This window comes from Saccostrea cucullata, unplaced genomic scaffold (genome assembly GCF_032062105.1).
Source record: "Saccostrea cucullata isolate Sc308-1 unplaced genomic scaffold, CSIRO_AGI_Scuc_v1 ctg116, whole genome shotgun sequence".
In the NCBI taxonomy this organism is placed as follows: domain Eukaryota; kingdom Metazoa; phylum Mollusca; class Bivalvia; order Ostreida; family Ostreidae; genus Saccostrea; species Saccostrea cuccullata.
Window position 1 is genome coordinate 451,128 of NW_026931870.1, and position 20,147 is coordinate 471,274.

At 35.3% G+C, this 20,147-nt stretch overlaps 1 protein-coding gene across 6 annotated transcripts; it reads left to right on the forward strand.

The window, feature by feature from the left end:
• Positions 1–1,639: 1,639 nt before the first annotated feature.
• On the forward strand, positions 1,640–19,394 carry LOC134233808 (uncharacterized). Of its 6 annotated transcripts, XM_062715865.1 has the most exons (4): positions 1,901–2,175; positions 3,949–5,851; positions 5,885–6,405; positions 16,568–19,394. In XM_062715865.1, the coding sequence occupies exons 2-4, from the start codon at positions 3,958–3,960 to the stop codon at positions 17,744–17,746; spliced, it is 3,594 nt and encodes a 1,197-aa protein (XP_062571849.1). In that variant the 5' UTR covers positions 1,901–2,175; positions 3,949–3,957; the 3' UTR covers positions 17,747–19,394. The 6 variants fall into 6 exon arrangements, with proteins under 6 accessions (XP_062571847.1, XP_062571849.1, XP_062571844.1 ...); XM_062715863.1 differs by lacking the exon at positions 1,901–2,175 and adding an exon at positions 1,640–1,893 and having other exon boundaries at positions 3,949–6,405; XM_062715860.1 differs by having other exon boundaries at positions 1,902–2,175; positions 3,949–6,405.
• Positions 19,395–20,147: the final 753 nt, after the last annotated feature.

The window sequence follows — 20,147 nt, forward strand, 5'->3', positions numbered from 1 at the left end:
ATAAAAGTGGGGGGGGGGGGGGCTAAGAAGGTACTTGAATCAGTTTGCACGAGAAGAGAGGAAAATTGAAGGGGTGCGGATTTCACCTAATGTACATGCTGCATCCGTGAACCCATTGACTTTACTTTTATTTGAAAGGGACACAATAAAAGCAGGGAAAGCAAAAATGTTTGCAGGAAATTATCCAACATACGATTTTTTCCGTAACTTTGAATTTTCGTTATCGTTTGGATCGAAATATAATGTGTAGATTCTGTTAGGAATAATAAAAAAAAATGATTGAGAAATTTTGACATTATACATTGCTTGGAAAATATTTCTTAAAAATTTATAATAGGGAAAAAAATCAGCATTTAATTAATATTTGTACGTGCTTTTGATAAATTGAATCAGATTCATATTTTGACCGTGCTGTATTTTAGTTGGCTAATACAACAGTATATAAGGCTACTACAAAACGGAATGTAGCTCCGCCCTCTGATTCCCGTTGCAAACTTTAAAATACCTAGATTTAACCATTAACATTTTATTTGTTTTGGTTGAAAAATCAGCGTAGACTGCCCTTTGTTTTGAAAAGTCCGGTAGGTGGCGACACCTCTATCCTCTGTTTTAGGGGATAAAAACTATCCTCCAAAAACAGAGGCCGCCTAGACCTGAGAAAGTGGAGAAATTCTTCCCAGAAGTGCGCAAAAAATATTGCGCCGTAAATTGTACCTTTTTTGCATTACGGGATCTGTAGCGTTATGGTCCCTCGCTGTGCACAGTGTATATGCAAGAAGAAAGGTAACTCCAATTTGCTTAAGCGGAATAAATGAACAAGTTAGGGAACTTGGCTATTTTCATTTTGCCGCCAAATGTCAGGAGGGTTCACGTAAAGTCTCCATACACGTTACTGGAAGACAAACTGTCGATCAAACACAAAAGATAAGATAAAATAACTCATTTTATTCATGAATTCCATAAATGCCCTGCAACTGCTAGCCTTTGTAAACTTTAGAAACGACCACAGTCTAGACAATGAATCGGTAAGTACTGCGTTTGTATCAAAGAAGCTTTGCTAATTATACTACTGTATCATTACTGTGTATTGTTAGCTGGGGTTGATACCAGAAAAAAAAAGGTAGATGTGAGCGGAGTTTAAGTGTCAATAACTGATTAAGATAACAGACATGTTACCTGTCTTTGAATTTGATGAATTACACGGTCTGGTAGAAAATAAGGATTAGACTCTGCCGAGGTTAAATGATAACGTCTTCTTTGTGGGATCTGACACTTGGCTAGATCTATATGACATTTCTCTTGCCATCATGCCAGAAGTATTTATTTAAAGTTTTTTTTAACTTACTTTTGAAAGAAATGAAGTTAATTTAAGAATTCTGATAAAATATGTGCACACATGCAGAAAATAGACACACACACACACAATTATAAGATATAACTTCTATAACATGGAGGTCTTAAGTTTGTCATTTTTTATTTTCATTTTGTCATTTGATTTTTTGTTTTTTATAAAATAAAATTTAGTTAAGACATGGTGTGTAGTCAAGAAAATTTACATACAAAATTGAATCTGCCAGTTTTAACTGACGTCAGTGAAGGCATACACACAACTTAGGATCTCAAGTGTCTATCACGATTTACATACATACACAGAACATAGGGTTATAGCATAAGTACTGGTGGTAGCTATTGGTCATCCCAGACCGTTACACGACGACTGATGTAACAAGCCCTAATCTGACGAACACTTCAATGGATCCAGATCCCTTGGCCAAATTAGAACATTTTAAAAGTTTACTGTTAAAACTGTTATGCTGTTAAAATTTGCCCTCAGGTGTTTGGAAAATAATGATTCACTTGAAGAGTTTAACAACAGTGTATTTCGGGGCCCAGGTAAGTCTGCCAGGCCTAGCTATTTCTACTGACAAGGTTCAGTGTTTCGCGATGTATTGGAGATTGGAGTTTTTATTTTATGTGATTGTCGAAAATTTTGGGAAGTGACTTTTATTTAGTGCGATAACTATCAGTGACTTTATTAGGAGTTCAGGAATCGGATAAATATTGTCAATACACTGGGGACATAAAAGTGTGGAATAGCTAAGTGTACATACTGACTGGAGAACATTGATTTCTAAGGATTGTAATTTTGTTTTCAGTCTCTTTCAGCATAATGAGGTAAATACATGTACAATGACCTACACAAACTTTTTTTTCTGAAAAGTTAATAGTTTATCTGACATTATCTTAGAATTCCTCATGCACACAAATGCATCATTCCTTTTGAAAAATGAATTTGAAGTATTTTGGAAGAATGACTCATTATTGCATTAGAAGAGTAGCACTTGTCTCCTTTGTTTTGAGCCGTCAGGTTTGATATGGTTGATTTCCTAAAATTCTGATTTCATTATAAATAGGATGTAAACACACATTTGGTTACATTTGATGGAAATTTCTGTATAGAAGGAAGTTCTGTATGTGGGTTTAAATTCAATGTCGGTATGTACCATTTTAATTTGTAAACACAACCATTTTTGAAAGGTGCATTTTTTTCCTAGTGGTTTATTTATTTGATTTAATTAGGGGGAAAGTTTTTTTTTGCTATTTGAATTTTGGGTGAAATTTATTACAGTTGTTAAGTCTGAAGTTAATATCTTCTCTGTAATGTACATCTTTTTTTAATGCACATATTCATGAATAAAACTTTAATTAATGCAGTAATAATATTCCACTTGCAATGGTGCGAGCTATTCTGTTTTACATTTATGTTTTGCCCTCAAGCCATATGCATGAATACTTTGAGGACACGCACATTTCGTTTTAGTGAGATCTAAAAATACGATGTAAAGTAAGAGCTTGACACACACCGAAATGTACTAAAGCCGTGTTCTCTCTGTCTTAGGCCCAGGCCGTGAATGGCAGCCCCAAATAGTGCAGGAAATTGTACAAAAAACAGAGACAATTCTTAATGAAAGGAGATACTTGTTTTTCAATAAAAAAAATGGCATTGTACTTCGTTCTACTTGGTGGTGCTTTGGTCTTCGTGTTAGACATTAATTATTGCACAGATCAAAACAGAAAACCCAAATATCTCTGTTTCAAATTTCATTTCCTCTGAAAGCCCAAGTCACTCACAGAACAGAATGACATTCATTGATTTATGGCCATGTGTGGCTTAGATGTCTTTCTTGTTTAAAAACTAGAAATTAATGAGGACAAAATCAAGTCAGAATACATGTACAAAATCTAATAAGAATGCCTGTACATTTTATTACATCTCCAAGTCACGCTAGATTTTACATGTAACACCTGCCCTAATGTGTATTCATGAAGTAGTTTTTACCTTGTGGGTACAAGTTAACTATCTGACAATAGAAATGGAAGGGTACATACGCACAATGACAAGAAAGCAAGGTGTTGAATTCTGGGTTGATCGTTAAATACAAGGAATGTTAATTATAGTGTGTGACTATCCATTAGTCTTAGAATTGTGTCTAGTCGGGTGAGAGAGGGCTATAGTTAGAAGTCCCAGGTCGCAGTGTTTTTTGCTGGACGGATTTGTGTATCTGGGGTTCAGTGACTCTGTTTTTGATAATTCCGGAGATCCTAAATCTTGTTAGGGCCTTAGATGTTGATGGCTTGTGAGATATAGAGTTGTACATCATTTTTTACGAGATCTGAGGGCACAACTTGTTGGACGTATACACTATGTGGACATTACCAGGCCATTTATTTACCGTTATGTTCATACAAGTAATAAAATGATGTGGTAATTATCTGAACTAATAAGTATATTATTTTATGACTATGTATAATCAGTATTAACCATTGGAAGTCTGAACTCGGAGGTTTGGCGCACAAACAAAAGCAAACAAACCTCATTTATAGAAAAAGGATAAGTTGGGTGGTGCATTAATTCAATCCTAAATGCATTATGTTTTATAATTGTAGGTCTAGATAATGCAAATTGTGGACAAGATGGAATCTAACAGTGAAAGTAACAAGGAGGAAAAAACTGTTGACAAGGAAAAATTAGCCAATGATGTTGACGTTAATGAAAATTTATCCAAACATTGTAATGGAAATACCATGTCATTTGTCAATAGAAACATATCAGAAAGTGAAAATCCAAAACTATGTGATGATTCTCACTTGAGCCACGAAAACAGTGAAGTGGAGCTCTGTCTGACAGAAGAAAACTGTGAACTTCATATCTCTGAAGACTCGGATATTGAATGTGAAAACCAAGAAAGAAGCAAAGATTCTGGAATAAATAAAAGTGAAAACAAAGAGAACAAAGGCAGCTGTGATCAAAGAGATATCCATAGTGAAGAGATCAAAGAAAAAGATACAATGAACAACAAAAACCAGACAACAGACTCTCCAGGGACAACAACTGGTGTAAAGAAGGACAACAGTGAAAGCGACAATGAACATCCATCTCAATTTAAATGTGAAGAAACCGACACCTGCTTAGAGAAGGCAGAGAAAGACATTGAAGAACTTAATGAAGAAAGTGCAAACAAAACTGGTGATCTGGAAACCCCAAGTGAAAATGGTAAATGTCAAGTCGATGTTAAAACCTTACAAGAGGAGGAGGAAGACAGTGATGTGACTTTAAACAGGAATGAACTGACAGACGAATGCAAACAAAACGTAGACATGGAAACCACAAAAGACAGCAGCTATAGCTCAGAAGAGACAGGAAGAGCCGCAGACTCCATAGACAGTGAAGGTAGGAATGGGTGTTTACAACAGAATAGTGATGTAGACACAACAGAAATGTTAGATGATATTACAGATGAAAAATGTGAAGACAAACTCGTCAGTGATTCAGTGAAGGATGAAGGAGAGAGTGATTTAAGTTTGGCTGCAACAGAGAGTGGTGGCCCTGATGAAAATGAAAATGATAAGCCAGAAAATGAAGAAATAGAACAGACAGAAATATCCAAAGATTCTGAAACTGAAATAAACTCGGAAAATGATGAAAGTGATGTCAAACAATCAGACATGAAGGAGAATGGTGTGAATGGTTCTGGTATTGACAGTTCTGAAATAGAGGAGCCATCTGCAACAGCCGGTGAAATCTCAGACTCTCTAGACAGCAGTATGTACCAGCCATCATCCCCAGACTCTGACAACAATAAAGACATAAACAATGACACTGAAAGTACACAAGGCTTACAGGGATCAATAACAGAATCTAAAAAGGAAACTGAAATTGAAGAAAACATGATATTGGAATCTGAAAATAAAAGGGATATCAGCAGAGAGATGGAGGAGGGGGACCACACTGTAGAATGTAACCAGGTAAACACAGGTGATGATCAGGGGCCGGGAGACCAAGGAGATAAAGGCGCGTGTGATGAAAATGTCCAAACAGAGACTCCGGCTGAGAATAAACCAGAGACAAATACTGATCTAGAGAGTCTAAAAGAGTGTGACAAAACAGAAAACATATCAGAGAGTGCTGCTGGCAGTGATATTCAGCTATTAGAAGAAACCATCACTAAGGTAGCAGAAGATAATGCTGAAACTGAGAGCAAGGAAAATACAGAAATAGACAAAAAATCAAATGACAATGATCAGTCTGTACAAACTGTAGACAAAGTGATGGAGGCTGCGTCGACACAAACCATCCCAAAGGAATCGCAAGACCAGAGCAGTGAAACCAATACCCAGAGTGTAGGATCAGTACACACTCAGACTGCAGACAACAGGGTGGAGCGTGAACACAAGGAAACAGATACAGACAGCTTAGAGAACAAGACCGAGGTCTGTGATAAAGAGACATCTGTCTCGCACCCAGAGAGAACTGAGAGTTCAGTCCAGACCGTGTCAGAAAGCCAGTCAAGTTCAGTCCAGACCTCGTTAGAAAGCCCAACAGTCAACAAAGCTGGAGATTCTCCAAACCAGGAAGAAGTCCTGCAGGAGGCTAATCAACCAACAGAGCCCACAAATCTAGAGCAGTTTAGTCAAACTGAGCCACAGGAATCCACCTCTCTAATGACCCAGACAGAGGAGACTAATAAACCGATAGGACCCACAAATCTAGAGCAGTCCAGTCAGACTGAGCCAAAGGAAACCGCCTCTCTAATGACCCAGACTGAGGAGGCTAATAAACCGATAGAACCCACAAATCTAGAGCAGTTTAGTCAAACTGAGCCACAGGAATCCATCTCTCTAATGACCCAGACAGAGGAGACTAATAAACCGATAGAACCCACACATCTAGAGGAATCCTGTCAAACTGACCCAAAGGAATCCATCTCTCTAACAACCCAGACAGAGGAGGCTATTCACCCAACAGAGTCCATAACTGTGGAGCAGGCCCTCCAGACTGATCCACAAGAGTCCATCTCTATGACAACCCAAACAGAGGGTCTAAGCACAGAGAAGGAGAAAGCAGTGAGTATAAACTCTTTCTACAGAATCAAAAGACAAAAATTCTCCCTCATTCTTTATATGATAGACTCTTTTACTAAAGTTCCAGAGAATTCCCTGGAACAAGACCTCTCAGTTTACATCATGTCTGTCAGCCGGGAACATTATTTGATTCATTTTTGTTTTGCGTTTTGATTTCTGTTGGTAGCCAATAAGTCTGTCCATGGATTCAGAGCTGGCACTCAGTGGTACAGGTGTAATAAGAGGTCTCCTCTCTGATTTCTTATAAATTGTCAGGCTAACCTCGCAAGTTGTTTTATGTTGTGTGTTTGCACTTTATTGGTATGAAGACACTCTGTTTAATAATGGCCTCTAAATCAAATGCGTATCTGAGGCAGCATGATTTCTCCATATCATTCCTATAAGCAGCTAATGCCTTCTGTTGTCAGAATTCTGAGCATCATTTTCAAAATACTTTTATTTTTTGAAAATAATAAAATCTTCCAAATTTTGGCAATATATGTCATAGCCATTTCAAAGGTCATGAAAATATGTTTTGCTCATTAAAATATGTCATGGGAATGGTTTTTAATTTCATAAGAAAATTTTCCCACATGAAAGCTCATTGCAAATAAACATGGGATTTAACCAAATTTGATAGCTGTTTGACTGTTTTCTTTTTCCTGCTGACAAAAATAAGATTTTAAACTCAAGGTAAATAGTCAGCTACTCCCCTTACATAAGCAAATGTCTGAGTTGACAAAGGGTTTAGAAAACTTGGTATTTTCCATGAATTAGAGATTCATTTTAGCATTTTTCATTTTTCCAAAATACATGTTTCAAGTTATTTCTTTGGTTTAACGTTTGAAATGTTTTTATGAGCTAGGAATTGCAAAGTGAATGCATTTCAAATGTGATAACTCAAAATCAAACATTTTTAACAGCTAAAAAATTTTAAAAATTATAAAAAAAAATGTGGATATATTTGTGATAAATTGGACTTTAATCAAATACCTGGTAATATAAATAAAAATTATTATAACAATTTATTTTTGGGAATAAAATGTGATGAACTTTAAGAATCAATAAGATTTGTGGGTTAATTATAAGTAAATATTCATATCAAAATTGTAAAACTTTATTGTATATATTTTGATATAATGTTTTTATTTTATTAAACATTTTTAGAGTGTAGAATTAACTGCCATGACTCATTGGAAATTGTACAAAGCACTCCCTCACCTACAAGGATATTAATGCATTCATTTTAAATTCCATTTCTTGTTTTCTTGACATATAACAGTGCAGGAGTGCTTTTTTTGCTACAGAATTTGCATCTTGCTAGATATAAGTGGAATATATATGTTAGGTGGGGCAGCTGTGTTCACTATCAAACTACAATTGTACATGTCATGTTTAATCAGATTATCAGAACTTTTGACTGTTTTCCCCCTCCTTGGCTTTAGCCAACAGTATAGTTTTCTGATCAGAAGCTACCATATTACAAGGAATTTTCTTGTAATTTTGGTAAAGGGAAGTCACTCTGTGTAAAATTTTTCTTTGACGTTATCATTGCGATGCCGACAGAAGAAGCAGTAGCAATGGTGTAATGTCTCGCTGATTTTCATGACTCACAGTCGCTTGTTTGCAGGGCTAGATCATGATTTTTATTTGCTACTCCAACAAAATCTTTTGTTGTTTAAGAATTTAAGTATATGTGGGTGTCCCCATCACAGCTAAATAGTATAGCAGTTTAGGTTTCACAATAATTAACACAAAGTACACCCAAACAAAAGGTAAGGTGGCGGTATTTAGGGGTACGTGAGGATATTAGGGAGAATTTGAGTGGGTAAACACAACAGAGATGTAATCGGGACTGCATGCAGTCAGGTTTTGACACCGCATGAATCGGCAGACAATGCAGCGGAACACGGAACATGGAGACAACGGGAAGGTAAAGTTAACCCAAGTTAAGGCTTGGATAGAGTTATTGACCCAAGGCATGCAATATGTCTGATAGCCGATATCTCCATGAATCATATCTCTTTTTTGACTCCTGTATATTGAATTGGAAACAGATTGGGACGTTAAAATGTAAACATCACTTAAGGCATGGACACAGATGGGTTTTTTTTTTTTTAATATGATTTTATTTAAAATCATGAATATAAGTTTAAACTTGTGGCAGAATTCTTTTTGACAAAGCTGTGTTTGGTTTGCAAGTCATTTAATTGACAGGGTTTGAATATATAGGGTGTAAGTGATACTGTTTTTTCAAGAGGTTTTACTGAAATATGATATAAGTTTTCAGAGGAAGTCATAATAATGATGTCATTGTTCGTAGTTTTTATTAGGAGGCTTCTTGATTGTTGTTGTTAAACATCTCGTCAAGTATATTTTTCTACTGGAGATAACCTACAGTCTATTATAAAATGTACTCTATTGATCTTATTTTATTCCATGGGTTAGTTAAATTTGTTTTAAGGTCATACGCAACGTAGTTTGAATTTTTTGTCCTTTTCCATGGAGTTGAAGAGTTCCAATTCTTGAAGGAACTGTGTGTTATATTTTAACTTCTACGTGTATGGTGTTGTACACTTCTTCTATACTGGATAAAAGAAACATCTGGAATATATGTTTAGTATTTTTTATATATTTTTCTTTGAATTATCCAAAAAGTTTCATCAATTAATGTATGCTGATTTTTTGTCTATGAACATCTGATGACACTATAATCTTAAATTAAGAATATCTTTAAAAATTATCAGTAGGTAAGGTACGTTACATATGTCCTTAAAGTGGGGCAGACTCTAAGGTCAAGGTCAAAAGGTCAGAAAATATTTATACCCTTTGAAAGGTCTTGTCAGAATACTCATGTGAAGTATGAAAACCATAGCACCAGCTGTTCAAAAATTATAGGGAATGTAAAAGTTTTAAAACTTTTGGTAAATGTGGTTCAAACTCCAAGATCAAGGTCAGGAGGTCAAATTTGGTGGTACTCTAAGAAATGTCTTGTCACTAGGAATACACCTGTGAAATATGAAAGTCAATGTCCCACCCACTAAAAAGGTAAAGTTTTTAGGACAAACTGAGACAGACGGAAGGACAGGACGAAAGCTATTTACCCCTGAATCTTTTATTACGAGGGCATAAAAATTAAAAGAAAAATTGAGTTTTTAGAAAAAGAGAGCTAAAGGGTAAAAGAGAAAAAACTGGTTTTAAATTATTCAGCATGCATGAGCTTTTTATTTGAAACGTGACTAATTGCTTTGGATATTTTTTAAAATAATTCACTTATTTGATTTAGAAACTAGTCTTTGTCAATCTAAGAATCACAAACAAATGACCACACTCTGAATGTTAAGCAAATCCAATTAATCTAGAATTTAAGATACTTAATGTCAAATTGAAATGTAAATTTAAGCATACAAATTGGAAAAACAAAGGTAATGAATATGAATGAATATGAAAATTTTGACCCAAAATCTTGTGAGCAGACAGATTGTCACCAGCTGCTAATTGTTACATAGACACAGGTACGTACAGGTAACGGGAGCCAGGTGAGAGATGGTGCAGACCACTGGACTGGTCACTGAGGTCCATTGTGGCCTGACATGTATATGGGACTTCTCAGGTACACAGAAGTCATCAGCAGAAGTGTGTGTAAGGGGGGGGGGGATTATATAGAGTACATCACAAATTAACAGTGGAGGAAGTGTGGGACGTAAAGTGTCCACTTGACCACTTACTGATCTCCTTACTGACTGTAACATTGTGGTCAGTTTTCCTCACAAACTCTGAGTCAGGTATTGCTTGCTTACTTATTCATAACTAGAAGGATAAACAATTGAATGAGTTGTTGTGAAATATTGTCACCTCCTACAGGGGACAACAATTCTCACTCAGGGCTTGTCTGTTAGTCTGTTGGTACGTAGACAAAGAACAAGTCAAACATTGAGTGGAAGGTTTGGGTTCCAGGCCAATATGAGATCTTTTTCTGGAGTCTAAGTGAATTAAAAAGAATGCTCCATTTAGGAAATTAGAGAATTTCTTTAAATGCTAAAAGATGGCACTTGAGATCATCTGGTGCCATTATACATGTAGTGTCACATATTTCTGTCACAGACTTCTCTGAATAGAGCAGTCTTCTCTAATGACTTTGCTGTTTTCCATTTTACAGTTGTTACCATGAGTGGTTCTTAGGACCTTTCTTAATAACAAAACCACTTTTGTCTGTAATTGGAGTTTCTGAAGTGGCTATAACTGAATTGTGTGCTTTACCCTTGCTTTTCTTTGTTACCTCATTTTGATTTGCCTAGTAGACTTTAATTCAAATGTAAAATTACTTGTCATATGTCATGCAGTTATCATGTCTCCATTATGGTATCTTCAGTTGAAGTTGTAAAGGTTATGAAATTGTAGAAAGAAAGAAAAAATAAGTTGTTTTATTCTTTTCTTTTGAAGGAGGAGGGGCAGGATAAGCAATTTGTGGTAAAACTAGGGCACATTTGCAGATTTATGTTGCATTTAGCCTAGAAGGTAAAAATGGTTCAAACCTCAGTGCATTGATTTGAACAAAGAACCCCACTCCTTTTCAGAAAAAAACTTAAGTTTTGGAGATTTGTTTGTTTTTAATTGATCTGTCTTTGTGTTTGATTTCTGACTGTTTACCGGACCATAGACAGAATTTCTTTGATTTACCACATGTTTATAACTTCTGAGTCAAGTAACAGATTGTTTTGAAAATGATTTAAAAAAAAAAAAACCCCACACTTTCCCTTCCTTGGTTAAATCCATACAAAGAGATCTGAATCATTCTGGTCAATGAGAAAATAATCATAGAGCTCTGGGGAAATGTCAGTAAGGACAGAGTATATATAACTTTATTACGTACATTAAGTATATATAGCGTAGACAGATGTTCATAGTGTAGAAACGCAAGACGAAAAATACATGAATATTAATTCTTGAATAAAAGTCCTGATAAATGTATAAACCAACTTCTTTATCAAAACGTCATACAACCGCACTTCAATGTTTTGTCAGTTCCTTAAAGAGGGCCCTTCTTTCGTTGACTCGGGTCTTTTCTTTCTGACCTTGGGTCTTTTATTTGTGTGAAATACAATACAGTTGGTGGCCAGGATTGGAATAGAGACCACGCATTTAGGAAGTATTTACTCAGCGGCTTAGTACAGAGGACTACCGTTCTCCTAAACCAATACCTCTGTGTGTGCAGTGTTACTCGAGGTTCTACTGACTCGGTCCAATTATCGATAGTCTAGCGTGTAGACTGCCGAGAATTTTACCTGGAATGGTTAATATTACGCTTTGGTTGAGGTGAGAGCTAGTCACTGGTCGTGTGTGTATCTGTGGAAGGATTTACTGTGTATAAAACAAGGAGGAAACTATTACACTGTATAATCATATGGGGTTTTATTTTCAATATTTGCCGATCGTGAGCCATGGGTATAATGGCCTTCTCTTTGTCTTCTGAGGCTCTAAATACATGATAAAACACGGATACAGGATAAAACACGGATAAAAATTCACTATGGATATTAATGAAAACAAGGTAAAGAAATGTTTTATGGAGCAGAAATAATTATTTTGATTTTTTGGATTTGTTAACAGAGGGAAGGAGAAATCAGTGATATTTGTAAAGCATCTTACATATATTGATATAACAGTAAACTTCAGTGAAAGCCTGGGAGCAGGAAATGGTTTGATCAATGTTTCTGCTTGTTTCATTTACATATTGATCAAATGATTTAACCATTGCCCTGTGGCAATGATAAATGGAATCATCAAATATTTTCTTCATATTTGTATTGTTAATATGAGCATTCAGGCAGGGGTTACTATGTAGGGTTAATTAATTGTGAAAGGCTATGGGGTTAAATTGGGTTCTTTTTTATCAATAAGGCCAGAAGGAAATTGTACCAAAGGTTAAGCACAAAGAAAAATTCTTTCATATAAAAAGCATAAAAGAATTTTTATGTGCGGTATTTAGGTATAGGTTCAGAGAGGCTTTCAACAAAGATACTTTCATGTACTGCTGGCAAATACATGGGTTTTAATATGTTCTGGTTTCTTTTATATTAAGGATCTTCACACAAAGAGAATATATGAATGTGTGTGACTTTTTATCTAATGGAACAGCTTAGTTTTATTGAAGAGCTTGCTTTTTAAAGTATTTATGAATCTCGGAGAAATGCGATTATCTCCCCTGACCAGTAGCCATTTTCCCCCCACCCTTTGTCCCAGTAAATAATTACCCTGGTTCATTAGGCAGTCAATGAGGGCAAGGTGCCCTCTAGAAGCTCCACATTTTCATTAATGGTCAAGTCTCATGTCTAATGGCCCTAGAGGACTAGGGTCCCAAACAACTGGAATAATTGTATTCAGACAATTTGGAATCCAGCAGACATGAGGTCATCTAATAGTGCAGGAAAAGACATGTACTTATCTCATCAAGAGGTTTTCTTTAATTCAAGGGTAGGAAGAGAAGTACATACAAGAGGAAACTGTGACACACCTTCCATTGTTTTATGGGAAAATATTTTTAACTTTCTATAAAGAATTATGCTCGGGTGAAGGTTGAGAGGACTTAAGAAATGTGTTTTTTTATTTCAACTTTGTTATCTCAATCTTAACTATTTGTGGAACAAAAAAGTTAAATATATATATTAAACTCTTTGTAGATATAGTTCCAAGGAAAAAAATAGTGGGACAAAAATAATTTTTTGTCAGCAAAAATGAGGTAGGAGGGTTGTGTAATTTCCATTTATTAGTGTTAATGGCGTGGTTGATGGAGCGCTTCTGAAGCAGAACTTTGTCTCCTTCTAATGAAGTATTACTTCACCACTGCACTAAATCAGACCATGGACATTTATCCTTGAGTCTGCTGCATGTTGAGATCAGTATATTTTGCTGACTTGCTGTTTCCGTTGTCTGAAGCAGAAAGTCCATGTTCCGTGATGCTGGCAGTTTTGCAGACCTTACTGTCAAAATCTCTAAGAGAAGGTAATTGTGATTGAGTATGAGTCTTATCTTCTAATCACGCAAGAGTCCTGACTTCTGTCTAACTGATGAATTCTGTTGCCAGGTAAAAAGCGGAGTTTTCAATTCTTAGCATGAACACTCTGTATGCTGATAGTGTTCCGAAAAAAAGTTAATATCCCTTAATTGTTTTGTCTTGTAGTCTTTTTTTGCAGTGTGTGTGATTATCAGAATGCTAACTTCATTGCTGCTCATTGTCAAGGAGCATTTCCACAGGGACTACTTTATAAGACTAATTTGTTACTGTAAAACCAATTTACTTTAAAATTTATAGTAAATATGACTTTGGAGAACAAAAAAGACATGCAACAAGCATGACATTTCAAAGTAAGTGTTAGAGCATCAGAAAGCTCTTAATTACCAAAAATTGAACAATTAAGGTTTAGGCCTAAGAATTCTTTATTGAATCAAGGCCTGTCACAAGAGAAGAACGTGAGATTGGCTATCGTAGAGTGACAACTTGGTCCATTTTATGTTCCCCATGTGTTATCATCATGACCCCGTATGACCCCCTCTGAACTAGAGCGAGAGAGCGATCAGTCAGGTATTAATTAGCATAATGGATTACTTAGTAATGAAAATTACAGCATAATGTGGCTGCTTATTTTACATATTGTACCAGATAATTTAATTCTTCCTTTTATGAAAAGCAGCAGTTAAATTTTATGACAATTTTACACAGTTTTAGGTTAAGCTTATAAAAAACATTTGGAAGTGGTCTATGAGGGAAAAACCAACTAGTTCTAAATTGTCGTAAATGAGAACAATATTTCTGTAATTTAATATATTCAGTCTAATTGTGATGTCAAGCGTGTCCTGTTTGTTTATAAAACTGTAGAAATCTAGATTCCTGTAGCTGTCCTGCATGAATAATATTCTACAATTGGCCAAACTTTCATGCAACAAAAATTGATCAATTCAGTTCTGTAAACATTGAAAGTTTTAGCTGCTCTGTTAGAATTTTTAGGTATTTGGATAAACTAATTGTTTCCTCAAATATGCACCAATCTACATAAGGAAATTATAGTGTTATAAAATGGTGAACTCTGGATAAAAAAAGTTCATACATGGTCTAGCAGTTATGTTTGGTTATAAATTTAAATCCACTTAACTTCCCCAAGTCTGATCAGAATAAGACTGGATATTGTCCAATTCCTGTAGATCTAATTCCAGTTACCCCTATGCATTACACAAGCCTATTGAAGACTTTAATCTGAGTATATTTCTTACTGCTTGTGTTTGCTTTTCATCATTACAAGTGAACCCTGTGTTTAATTCTATATTTGGATGCAGTCAATTTTGGTGCCATGATTGTGCGGGTAAGAACTTAATTTGTGAGTCTTTTTTGAGTTTTATTAGTCTCTGAGAGTCTTTTTACCTAAATGATAAATAAACGGTACAGCGTGATTTAATCTAAAAATTGATATAACCACAATCTTATTATTACTGCTTGATGAAATTGAAAGTACGTGGATCTTGTAAGAAGAGGTGCTGACTTACTTTATTCTGATTTCATACCTTACATTTTCAGTGCAATGATGCAGAAATACACTGAAATATTCATATGATTTGATTTTCTGATTATACGGATACATTGTAATAAGATTAGAGATTGTTCTTACATCACAGGAAAAAAGATCAATATAAAAGTCTCTGTGACATAAATGGTTTTATTAAATGGCCCGTCTCGCAGGGAATCCCCCATGGTATTGATTGGACAAGTTTCTTATCATGAATAATACATGACAACAGGTGCTCAGCAGAAGGACAAATCTGCATTTTGAGGGGTAGGTCACAATTTCCTGACTCTGATTCAACTCACCCCTTTATCTTTATGGCTACTTTTTAGTAATGAGTCAAGTTGTTTGTCAAGGAAAATCTCGACCTTGCACCTCTAATTTCTTGGGTACATAGTTGTTCTACAAGGGGAGACAACTTGATCCTGGGGACTATGAACATAAAGGAATAAATGAGTTGTTCATTCCTTTTGATGTCCCTTTATTGATCATTGTGGCACTGCTAATAACCCCATCTTTTTTACTTTAATATCCCCAGCAATTAGGTTCCCATAACAACCGTTCCTCAGGTAGAAAATTTTGTCTTTATATGTTTTCATGGACAGAAGTCACAGAACACTGTATAACTGGAATCTTAAGGTGGATTTTAAGTAGTGGGTTAATGTAGTGCTGGTCACCCCCCAGGATAGATATATCGATTTCATTTGCTCTCATAGCTCCTCGACAAATTCATTATTAATAAAAGTTTATGACCTTATCTATTTTAATCGAATTGCAACTCCCTCATTTCACATTTTTATGTACTTGTTTACATTTCATTTTATGAACTGAGAATGAAATGAAAACCCCTGACCATGAAAATTTAAAAGTATGCAAGTGGGTGGAGAAAGCACACAGTGACAGTAAATCTCTGTTGACAGTAATGATGTAGAAATACTTAAGAGTTATGAAGGCTCAGTGTTAGGGGAGTATATATATAACGTACTTTAGATCTAAAGATCAAATGAAGGAAGCTGAGACATGCTTCTACAATGAAGCATGACTTAAACCCCACCACTGTTTTACCACACTTTCTATCATTGTTCAACGTTACTGATTTTTTTTTTCTCTCAAGGTAAAATTCTTTTTTATGGTCATCATCTGGTTCTAATCAAATTTCACATTAGTAAAGGAAATAAAGGGACCTTTATGTGGGTTGTCTGGTCCCTGTACATCAGGGAATCGCTGAGACAACATGATAATATCTATAACATTCAATTTCATGGTCCAACAGGATCAAGCCTCAACATTACATAGCGTTTTCTTTGTTTACTTCTATTTTTACTTTCTAGAGCTCTAAGGCTTGAGTCGTCTGATTGATTTTTCAATATTTCTAGTTTTTATTGTGAAAGTACCTACGTCATAGTGTAATAAACGGAGTGTGCGGCCTTGTCTTTATGAAAATCTGCACTCAAAATCGTGATTTCTGAATTGGGGGGATATTAAATATTGATTCTTCATAACATAGTAAGCCCTACTGATGTGGTCTCTGACTGTTTTATGTGTTATGTGAAAGGAATCCGTATCAAGATTGTTTGAAATAATATGTGTGTTGTCTTTGCTATTTTCAGCTTGAAGAAGAAACGGGCATGCTGAAAGACCAACTTAGTGAGGCCAAGAAGATGATCCAGAGTCTGCAGGCAGAACTGGTGAACGTGAAGGCCCACAGTAACTACACAGTGACCACACTGCAGTGTCAGCTAAAGAAGAGCCACGAGGCCCAGCGAGCCCAGCGGTGTCAGTCAGACAGACAGATGGGCGAGGTGCTTGCACACCTACTCTTTCTGGAAGGACAATTAAAGAAAGATAAAACTCACATCAAACATCTTATTAAACAAAAAGACGACATCATTCAAAAACAGACTCTTGAAATTGAGGATTTAAAAAATACAAACCAGAGGCTGATAGAGGCAGTGAGAGAACATTATTCTCGGAAAGGGAAAAACGGACTGTCAAAGGAGCACCAGGACAACATACAGGGGGCCGACGCAGAGGTGCCCGGTAGTCCGAAAGTGAAAGAAAAAGTAAAAAACAAGGGTGCATTTGGTTCAATGAAAGATATTTTGTGGAAACATCGAAGTAGCCTGGATCTCTCAGAGGCTGGCATGGAAATTCAGGGAAATCTGAAGAAAGGTCGACAGTACAGCAGTCAGGAAAATCTGTTTTCACTGGGTAGAAAGAACAAAGAGGCGAGAGAAAATAGGGACAAAAAGTGTAAAAGTATCGCGGGTTATCCTGATCATTCCTTAGACTACCTTATTCCAGAGGAGTCAGAACTGAGAGATATTTCATTACATGGAAGTAATTCCTCAATAACAAAGAATCAGAGAAGTGGTCGTAACGTAAGCTGGGGAAGTGATAATTGTGATGTGAATATTTCTTATGACGACAGTGGCCATCTGATGGCAATATCACCAAGTCAAATGATGTCAGCAGGTTCTATGCCAGCTCTGAATAAAAATTCTAACTTGGAATTAGTGACTAAAGATCGCCCTCACTCGATATCGAGCATCGAGAGCTTGTCACGGGAAAACTGTTCCTCGGTTCCGAGTACTCCAAAAATGGAGGAGAAAGTTCCTCACACAGTGTCGCAGGAGTCCTCTAATCCATTCAAAAACCTCAAAACCATCCTCAAAAGGAAGGGAAGTAAAAACAAAAACAAGAAACGCACCGTTTCCTTGTCTCAGAACCCCAAACCTGAGTATGAGGAAGCCATGAGAAAACACTTTGAGAAGTATGAAATGTCGTGATTCGGTGAAAGGGTACTTCCACAGGATTATTGTATTACTGTCTTGTTCTCACTTCTGAAATTTAGTCTAGTCTACCAGAGGAAGTTCCAAATATTAAACCTTGCATTAAATTTTAAAAATTTCTGGAATACCTAGTTTTAAAAATATCATGTCTTGTGCACATACATTGCATGTATTCGTTTCCAAAATAAATTAAAAGGGAAATGATCTCAAAATTTCCTATTAGAAAAGTGAAGCATTAGCATTCATAGGGTCTAAAATAGTACTGTTGATATGTTTTTTTAATAGATATTTATAGTATTATATGAAATCAGATCAAAGTATTGAGTTCTCCACAATTACGGTTTCCTCATGAACTCTCCAAGTACTCTATATAAAGGTTTCTGTGTCCAATGCATATATTTTTACAACAATACACAGATGTACAATTTATCTTTATTGTATGAATCATATATTGTTGACTACTGGTACAGTGGTATACTGATAACAAACTTAATATTTTGCTCCTAACTTTTGTTGCCTGACTTTTTGTTTACCTTCAATTTTCTTTTCTCGTTAAAGGTGTTGAGTGTAATGTACATTAGTCACCTCCGTATTAAGGGATGATTTAGTTCATTTGATATGATATTAAATACAGGCCTAGCACAAAGCTGTTTATGTTTACACTGTATACAGAAATTTATGTATGGTTATGAACTTTTAATGTTGTGAATTTAATTTCAGTTAAAAATTTAAAGCCAGAAAGCCCTTTTAAACTCCTTCAACCTGTTAATCCTACCTACACATTTACCTGTACATCTGACATTTTAAATAAAGGGTTCTATCTTTCGTGTTGACAGTTTAAACCACTTTAAACTTCTTACAAATGCTAACTGTGTACTTTGTACTTTTTCCTGATATTGCTACAATATAAAATGTCTTGGTTCTATATTATTAATGTACTTTTAAAAAATATTATTGACTAACCAAACAGTTTCCAAAAGTTTATTTTTGTCTGAAAATGAACTGTACAATAAAAGCTCTGTAGTACTGGAACTTCCCTGTAACAAATATAAGGAAACCCGTGAAAAAAATAATTTCCTGTCCATTTACTGTGATATTTTCCTGTGTTACCCAATTAGACTGTGCCCCAGTAAACCTAGCTGACAAACATATCACTACTCTGTTTATCTGTCATTAAAACTGAATCTCAAAGCTACTGTTACCTTCAGATAAACACACCTGTACGTAAATTTTTTCTTTGCAAATTAATGCATTTAATAAGTTCAATGTAAAAAAAAATTAATGAAACTTGTGTCAGGAAAAAAGAAATACAAGGTTGTTTGAGTATATATGTCCATTCTGTTCAGTGCATGCTTTAATTAATTAATTAATTAAGACACCATATACTTTCAGAAATATATCCCAAGATAAAGATGTAATTCTGGTGAAGGTATGTCTGTGTTTATAAGTTGTGACCTCTGAACCAGTAACAATAGGTGCTAGTGCGGTGAAAAATGTCATACTATTCTGTTGATTGTTTTTCATGCCTGTTTTGTTTTTTCTCTGTTATTGAGCTTATTAGTGCCTGCACATAATTTTGCTGTGAATTATTTTTTGTACAGTTACATGCATAATGAACTCATACATAAACCAGATTCTCTCTTGACTCGTGCTTTGTTTTCTTGTTCCATGTATTCAGACAACACTGCTAAACTCGGAAAATCCAAGGAGTACTTAAAACGCAAGCTGCTAATTAAATCTTGAAAATAGGAAATAATTATGTAGTTTTGTGAATTAGTGAGTACTACGTTCCCATGCAGATCTTATACAAGTTAGAGTCCCTCCTACCACTTATAATTACCGTTTTGTGTTTTAACTTGAAGTACAGCTTTATGAATTATGTCAAAATGAAACATTTCAGGCCATCCTTAAAGAAATGTTTGTTTAGAATTGCTGCCTGGGGGTTCCAGACACAATAGGGAGGGTATTTTTCTCTTCCAAAAGTGAAAATAAATTTGAAATATTTAAAAAAAAATCTCAATACAGTAAAAAGCACATTTTTGACTTTTTTAAGAAAAAAAAGTATCTACCTTCAACAAAGAATTGTGCATGATTATGCACAGATCTGACATTACATAAGTGTTTTGTGTGCTGCATGGGATAATTTTACAGGCCAAAAATTTATTTAAATAAAAAAATATCTTCTTACTTTTGCTGAATGAATTTTTTTTCGGGGGGGGGGGGCATTTTAATGAGGTGGGAGGCAATTCCAAAGAAACAATAATTTTACTTTGACCTCAAATGAAAAGCTTTTAAAGTTTTGCATTATCTGTCTTTTTTTTAAAAAAAAAAAATATCAATGCTAGAAATCCTAAGATGAGTCATTCCACTTCAAGTTCTTGTTAATAAAGTGTCCAAA

Bases quoted from the DNA above. Each gene is read 5' to 3' on its own strand.
- LOC134233808 (XM_062715863.1), top strand. From the start codon at position 3,958: ATGCAAATTGTGGACAAGATGGAATCTAACAGTGAAAGTAACAAGGAG. The intron at 6,406-16,567 runs GTGAGTATAAAC...TGCTATTTTCAG, and splicing joins GCACAGAGAAGGAGAAAGCA to CTTGAAGAAGAAACGGGCAT.